Here is an 8,931-nt window from a genome sequence, read left to right on the forward strand (position 1 = left end):
CAGCATGTTCTCTCTCTCTCTCTCTCTCTCTCTCTCTCTCTCTCTCTCTCTCTTTCTCTCTTTCTTTCTCTGTAATTAAAAGACATAAAAATACCTACTCTCTATCCCGTTTTATATATTCCCTAAAAGAACTGACCCGTAATGAAAAGGTATTCTTGTGCTTGCTATTTTCGTGATGTTAAGATTGAAGTGACGTTAGAAACAAAAGTATATTTACCGCCTTTTTTATTTGTTTAATTATCTGACGCTTGAATGAGATATCAATTTAAAATTGGACGGCATTAAGAAATCAGCATTTGAAACTAATGATCCGATCCGCGATTCATCAACACATTATTTCCTCTTTATATTCTCTCCACTCATGATTAGCGTATCATTGTTCGCTTGCCACTTTTGTTCTCCTCCCCATGTTTCTATCACGCGGATTCATCATTACTATCCTCCGCTTGTGCGTGAAGTAACCAATGCAAATCGGTTAGTCCAATATATTATCGAGATATATTATCGACCGACCACGGCCCGTATTTCCAGCATCACCGATATGATATACGTATTAAAAAATCACTATTCGAAACCAGTCAGCTGCACATCGATTTAACTTCGTGATAGCCGCAATTCCCGTTTTAACCGTCATTTGTCTTGCGTTCGGGGCAACCGAATCGTAGTCTGTTGACATTTTTCAAATCCCAATACGGGTTCTCGCCCTATTTCTGGCTTCACGTTCAGCTCAGTGAATCGCTTGTTAAATTTATACGCGCTATTTTACCATTTTATCTGCTCGTCAATGAATTTTCACAAATAAGAGAATATGAAAAAGAACAAAAATTCTAAAATAACATCACACTGATGCAAAGTGTCACGTTAATCATTTTTATTCTTAATACATTCTCAACTCAACTGAATTTAATTTCAATTTTTACCTTCTTATATCGCTATTCATTATTCTGTAGAAATAAATTGTAAAAACTTTGTGTCATACATGTTCGCAATAGTTATTTATTTTATTTAAAGTTTTTCAATTCTCCTCTTCTGTAATTACATTTTGCTTATAAGGTTGATCTGCACTCTCTTCATCTCTTGTTATAATCTTTTATTTTTTTCTTTTACATCAACCATCGTTACTGCGCACGGATGTTTTTTTTCTCACTCTCTTTTTTTTTTACTATATTAGATAGGTGGCGAAATTTATAACACCGCCTTCGAGGATCTAAACGTTAAGGCTAACGGCTTTCACTATGAGGCAGTACATGACTCTACTACACTCAAAAGCCTGATAATGCTTTACTTGCATTATGGAAAACAGTTCGTTAAAACCGTATTATCCGCTCCGCCGAGCGGCGATGCCGGCCAGAGGCTCAGTTGCGTGTTACGAGCTGCCGTATATCGCGATATATCGCTTCTCGATGCCTTCGCCGTAGGAAGTACTTCGAGAATTCATGAGGAAACTTGGCGGGTTCAAAGGGAGACCTTGGCGCTGTCAAGGGTTGCAATAGTGGATGATATAGTTATCAAGAGCCTGGACTGTGACCTACTGCATACAATCCCCCTTCGGTGTCCTTCGTAGATCCCTTTGATCTAAGGAAGGAACAAGGAGATGTCTAATATCAATTAATGTAATAACAGTAACCGAACTCAAATGATCATTTTGTAGAATTAATTTGTGGAACGAAATTAATATTTCTTTATAATAAAAGATATCCAAGAGAGAAAGAAAGTAGTTAAAAAGCTTAATTTTCGATATTCAGAGGAAAATCGCTTTCATAACGTCGTAATTACTTTTTGATGGTCTTCAGTAAAATTAATAATTCATTAATAATCCTTAACATTTTTTCCTTTGCTATAACATCTAATTAATGATACTAAAACGATATCACAAATAATTATGGTAATATACGATATATAATGTAATGACGCTATAAAATCATAATGAATCTTCTCGTGACGACTATTTTTCTTACTTATGAAGATGGATTCTCAATTTGAAGCGGCATTGTCTTCGACTTCCGTCTTTATCGCCGGTAGCTTCTAAGATCGCAACGCGTGACGAAGGATTCTAGTTCTTAAGGTTCCAGTCGAAGTCCCTCGATCTTCGACTGAGTCGTGTTACCACGCCCACTGGCTGCACCATCTCTATGGTCTCATTGTGCTTTAAACAAAGCGACCGCCGTGAATTGTTCGGGATTTAATGAAAGAAGAATCCCCACAGTCACCCACCACCTACGTCTGTCCGCAGGGGTCCAGCATCAAATCCTCCAACTGATTCCTGAATTTATCGGGAGGCCGCAAAATAGGCGTGGAATCTGTTAAACGAACCGTGAACCGACACCCGAGAATTTTTCACTGAACAGAGGAAAATCGCTCCACCGCCAAAGTGTTCATCGCGAATTCCGTTTGAGAGCCGATTCGGTGAGCGAGATTGCTTCATTTTTGGCTGTCTCTTAATTAACGTACGCTCGAGGAAATTGTGGGAGATTCTATATTGGTAGAGACGTGTGATTAATCCACTACTGTTTTAAACAGGTAAAAACTGTCAGAAACATTATGGATATTTAAATTTTAACTGACGCGCCGGCATAATCGTACAAGTGTACACTACAAACGAAACCCTCGTTGTACTTCGGACTCGTTACCGTTATTTAATCCTGTCGTCAACAGGCATGTTTCGATATTCTACGAGGCTGCACGGTGACACGTCCATAGCAGAAAAACAGTAGACAGATGGTTTGTGAAAATCAAGCCTCTTGGCAGTGCTTCAAATTTTTCGGTAAAATGCAAAAGTTGTGCAATGTGTAGTGTCCACAATGACTCTCAGCTTGAAATTAAACCCAACAAAAACTTAAATCCGTATCATAATTACTGTTGAAACTTTTTTTATTGTACAGATAAATATCTATCTACTTCGATAAAGACAATTTTGAGACAATAAAAAAGAAAGAAAAAAAGGAAGATAAACGATATGTATTTATATAATATTTCTATAAAATATTGATAATTAAAATTAAATTAAATTAATTTATTCTCGATCTTAAAAGATCAATACACACTCCGGTTTAAGAAAATCTTTAAAATTAAATTCAATATTTGATAAATAAAAGAAATCCTATATTCGGAAAGCGGATCTTAGGCCTCATCACAATAATTCCACTGTGTAGCAGGTCACAAGCTTGTTGCGACAGCCAATCTAATGCGTCAATATTAAAGCAACAAGCTTCCTGTAATACAACTTATATGACTATTGTAGATAAGGTCTTAGTGTTTAAATATTTCTGTGTAATTCATATACATATTCGACTCTGCAAACTGTGAAGTGAAATTTTTTGCGGTCTTGAAACATAAGCAGAACCAGAGTAGTAATATCACTTATTAAATTGACAATTTAATAATATTTTATGCTATTGTAATAAGCATCTTTACAAGAATAAAAAATATTAATAATCAGAGAATAATAAGAGAATCTTAACTCTGCGAAAAAATTCTGGGAAGAAAATTAATACAATTCTGCCTGCTTTCTACTTGCTTGTACGAATTTTCATTTCACTTTGACCGAACTTTCAACTAAAAATTCTTATAAACTAGAATACAAAAAGAGATTTCTGAATGACGTGCGCGCAGGAGGGTGTTTTAACGACTAGATTCGCGGGATAAGAGAGAGAAACGAAAGTCGAACTTTTTGACGACTGCGACCACACTAGCGAGATAAACGTCGTCCCTTTTACGAGTCGCGACAGAGCGGCTAGTAGATAGCGACATGCACGGGTCAGCCGTTCCCGCAGAGGCGTAACGACTTGTTTTGTCAAGCGGTGGATCGAACAGCACAAATCACTCGGTGACAAGGGAGAGACGGCAGGATGAGGGACGATCGCGCGTCGCAGAAATTGCTGCGAGTGGCGTTTTCGTGAACTTTCACGCCGTTCGCAGTGGAGACGACGGAGGCAATTGTTGCGGTTGAGAGAAATACGGAAACAGAACCACCGGAAATCAAGGGGCGAAAATTACAATCCTTTTGCAACTACTGGCAGAGATGATAATGGCGATCGTAGCGGTAACCAGTGTTTGCGATAATAATTATACAAGTTAATTCAGCCGTTTAATCCAATATAAATGTTATATGTATATATCGCATGACACGTTATATGTATATATCGTTGTCACGTTTGGCACGTTTAACCTAATAAAAATGTTGCCGACAGACGTGTAGCGAGGAACGGTTTCTTGCGTTCCACCTCATCTCGTAATCGACCACTTCTTGTTCATCATTATTTTCTCTGTCGTCTTTCCTTCTACTTTGTCCAACATCCGACATCTCTATAACGGCCAACATTGCACATTATTGCATCGGACGATACACGACGCTTCGTATTTCTCTGTCAAACGTATATAGACGTTTCTTATTGGACTCGCGGATATTGTTTTATGTGAACCGATGTAGATAGTCAGCAAATCTACCCAGCGCCGCGCTCGGACATTTTGTCACAGTCGCGCGGATAAAATCACTTTAAACGAGATTCTCTCACACGGCGGATAATTGAAATTTCGTCGTTCATGATACGCGATAATGAAATTATGACGCCCGATATAGAAAATTGAAATTCTCACGCATTCGTTGCACTGAGCTGCATTGTTAAAAGGGTATCACGTATATCCACTTAATCATATTAACGGTGTATTACTCGCACTCACATAAAAATCTCTCGGTGAAAAATGCAATGTAATAGTATTGTTTTCAGAAAAAGTATTTCAACGTAAATGTAAACAGAAAAATGAAATTTAAGAAATTATTGTTTAACATATATAAATAATATCCCACGCAATAAAACAATATTGCAAAAAACGTAGCTTACACAGTAAGCGATTAGGATCCGATTACCTAATTGTAAGTTAGTCACATGTATACCGAAATAGAAGTTGCAGTTTTGCTTTGATAAAGTTAAATTCAAACGGTCGAGTTACAGTGGTATGTCGTTTAAACCGTGAAGTACTTATCTAGAAAATTGAAAGCAAATTGCATTGAAATTTAAAAGCAATCCTGAACCTCGTTACACTGGAATAACACGCGGCTACAGTCCCATGCTGCGCGATCGGTCGAGCCGTTTTAAGCCGATTTCGCGCGAAGCGGTAAACGAATTTTAACCAATTGCGGTAAAATGTAATAACGAAATTGCTCTCGCCGCGATATAAAACAAAGCGCTCGTAACAATTTTTTCCATTTCATGCTTTCAGGTGGGATAGTTCAGTTCTCAACTCGCTACAAGTCAATTTTTCTTGTGTTGTTTCTAAAAAAAAATTTTAATTGACGCAAAGTAAATTTTGGTCAACAAATAAAAGATTTATACGTTTAAGCAAATCTCTGAAATTTAATTGTATCAGTATTGTATTTTTATAGACAGTGTTGGAAAATAATCTCAACGCGCGTGTCAGCGCTTCACGATCTCACTTTTCTTTCATGCTACGAAGAAAGCCGCCGAGGGAGAGGAAGCGGACGGAGAGACCGGAAGGCTGTGTGCGGCCAAGTTTCGGGCTTTCGTGGGTTTCCGTGCGGAAGCTCTGATCTATCGCTACCTTAAAGCAAAGGGAAAGCTGCGCGGCGGCGATCCCGCGGAACGCGGCGCCTCTAAACGAAGAGGAAATCGAACTTTTCCAATTGATTCGACTTAACTGGCTAGGAGGGAATCCAGCACGGTAGCAATCGCCTTCGACTAACGCACCACCCGTCGCGTCGATCGCCTCTATTCCGCACCACCTTCGATCTCTCTCCTTCGACTTCACTTGGATGAACCCGAAGGCGAAATATCGCGCAAACTTTAACGCGGCCATGCTCGCCTCGTCAGCTCGCTCACAGGCGCGCGAATGCTCACCTTACCTATGGTCTGCACGCTATGTATACTCGTACGTCCGACTTTTTGACTTCTCAACTTTCTGCGGTAGATCGTTATCAACTTCGACCGCGCTCCGCGAATCACCCGATTTTCGGAATCGCGGAAGGAAAACGTGGATAATTATAGCCGTGGGTGAACGCGGCGAATTCTGTCGGCGGACGTCGAATAAAAAAAAATTATTTCGTAGTAAAATTATAATTGCATTTCCTCTTTCGGAGAAGCAAATGCATTTAACAATTTTAATTGTTTATGCGAGAAAAGATACTTTAATTATAATATCTACCGAAATTTTAAATTATATTTATATGTATTATATTTGTATTATTTGAACTTTAAATTTATACTAATTAATAAGACAAATAAAGATGTAGTTTACTGCAAAAAAATTGCAAATTTTTAATAATGAAGAAGTATTTTTCTTATTTGAATTGTTACATATAATTCTCAAATTTGCTTTATACTTTATATTTAATTTTAATATGTATCGATTATAACAATGTCGTAATACATTTTTAAAATAAAATTATTAAATAAATTAAGATATTATTGTTTTTTTAATCAGTTTCTAGTATTGCACATAATTTGCATTTAATGTATTATATCCAAATAAATGACGTAGCAATACATACAAATTTTTATGTAGATATGATTACATTTATATATCTTTTAATAAAAATCTTTGAGTTTCAATTAAAAATCTCATAAATAAATAAAACTCACTTTTGGATTTAAATACTTAATAATTGCTTAATTCAATATATGAAAACGAAGCTATTTATAAATAACTTATTCGTTATCGGTATTCATCAGTCTAGACAGTTTAAATTAATTCGATGCAAATAGATATCATACCGACTAGTAAATATCGATATAAGATATATTCCAGACTTTTTCAGAATAAATGATTTAATTGATTAAATCGTTTTTTTAATTATTACAATAACTTTCTTTAATTTCTATTACATTTTATCGTTACTTTATCAAATATTTAATTTTTTTTCTTCAGTATTACAACAGATTTACAAAATAAGTAAAACATATTTTTTTACAAGTAAAAAAGAACATTTTATAAAAAATATGCTTTTTAAATTACACAAGTGTCTCTATTAACATATTTATTACTGACACTGTATCAATGTTTTATTCTTTTTTATATACGTGTATGTATCTTAAGGAAACATACTGAAAAGAATTTTCAAAACAATCACGCGTGAATACAGCTAACTCTATATTACGCGATATCTGTGATCCTATAGCTTGTCGCACTACTCGAAGTCGGAGGCAAGTGCACTTTACGTGCTTGATCCGCTTGTCAGGTGCGCGCCGACTGCGTAAATCAATCCTAGCAATAATTTCCCGGGATTAATTGGCGAGTGATTGACACGGCGTTTCGAGAGCGCCCGTACTCCCAAGCTAAGCCTCGGAATTGAATGCAGAAGGATAATTGGTTTCGGCACGCCGACAGAAGTAGCCCATACGAAGCCGGTAATAGCGAATTTGCTATCACCGCGTACGCGAGATTAATCGTATATTTGAACTATAGATAAATGGATCTCCTCTCCAAATCCTCAGACTGACGCATTGTCGAGGAATCCACACAATGAGAAGAAGAAACCTGCCAAATAAAAATTGAATTGGAAAAAATTACGTCATACTTTTTATAAGCATTAATTTTTAAAATATTAAAGATTATTCATCTTGTGCACCTTCATACGAAGAAATACGATTGAAATTTATATTAATATATGTCGTTCGTGTCATTTCTTAATATGACATATAAGTAGTGAAATTGACGATCCAAAATAATGTGCCTTTGTTTGATATAATCAACGATATGACAACAGAAAATTCAATTACACGCTTTGACATTTTGCATAATTAAATCATGATCTTTATCGGTCGTAAAAGCTATAGAATATAAAGTATTAATATAAAAAGATATATAGATCAAAGTTTTAACGACTATATTTTATATAAAAAATAAACGTGAATAAAAAATATTTATTTTTGTGCAACTGTAAATTGACAAGTGAGTTATGTAATTAAAGAATCGTATCTGTACTTTTTTACTTGTACGATAATGGCACAATTTAATTAAAAAAACGTGTTACATTTTCATAATCTACGTACCTACAACGTACACGTATGTAAATTATTATTATAAATTTTTTTATAACGTGTTTTATATCGTGACGCGTAAATCACGCGATAAACGAAGATTTCTCTGATGAGGTGAATTTTAATCATGCGGACATAACTTATATATATAGAGCGCGCTTTTTGGCTTATTTGAGCTTTGAAGTTAGTGAAAATCGATTGTCCATCATACTTAATTATGCTTGAAAGCCGAGAGAATGATTTATGAGCGTGTGAGCCATTTGAGACTATGCAGGTCATATAAATGAGCAATCGATGAGCCAGTAACACTATCTAGGTTGATAGACGATCTCATCAAACGCATCCTCATTCTCGTTTAAATCATTTTCTTCCGCTTTATCGTCAATGTCATATAAAATTGCTGATATACATATTAATAACTAAAAATTAATAACTAAAAAAAATGTAATAAATGAAATAATATACTTTAGTTTATTTTATTGTTATGAATTTTAACGAAATGTGAAAGAATAAACCGATTTCATAATCAGAATGATTTCTATTACTGAATTAGCATTAGAGATACTCCAGCATTATTGAATTTTCTTTTATTATATATTACAATCTGATTCAGTATGCACTTATAACGATGTTAGCGTGCATTTAGCATATAATTCATGTTACTTTGTACTGTAGAGTTTCAGGAATAAAAGTATGCATTTATCGATAAAAGCGCGTTCTAAATATTTGTAATGGCTTTTTTTGTTAAAATAAATTTGAGATAAATTAACATAAATTTACAATCAACATAAACCATTTAATATAAATTTATTATTACGATGTCTCATTCAAAAACATGCACGCATGCACACACACACACACACACACACACACACACACACACACACACACACACACACACACACACACACACACACACTACTACTTCTTTCTTCTC

At 35.4% G+C, this 8,931-nt stretch overlaps 1 protein-coding gene across 1 annotated transcript in view; it reads left to right on the forward strand.

Annotated features, from left to right (window-relative positions):
* Positions 1-8,931, forward strand: part of LOC105625754 — a 24,801-nt gene that overhangs the window by 2,557 nt on the left and 13,313 nt on the right. The window contains exon 2 of the mRNA XM_012207074.1: positions 1,172-1,560. Within this exon, the coding sequence (XP_012062464.1) occupies positions 1,172-1,560 (389 nt within the window). The remainder of the gene's footprint in view (positions 1-1,171; positions 1,561-8,931) is intronic.

The sequence above is a fragment of the Atta cephalotes genome (assembly GCF_000143395.1).
Source record: "Atta cephalotes unplaced genomic scaffold scaffold00003, whole genome shotgun sequence".
NCBI lineage: Eukaryota > Metazoa > Arthropoda > Insecta > Hymenoptera > Formicidae > Atta > Atta cephalotes.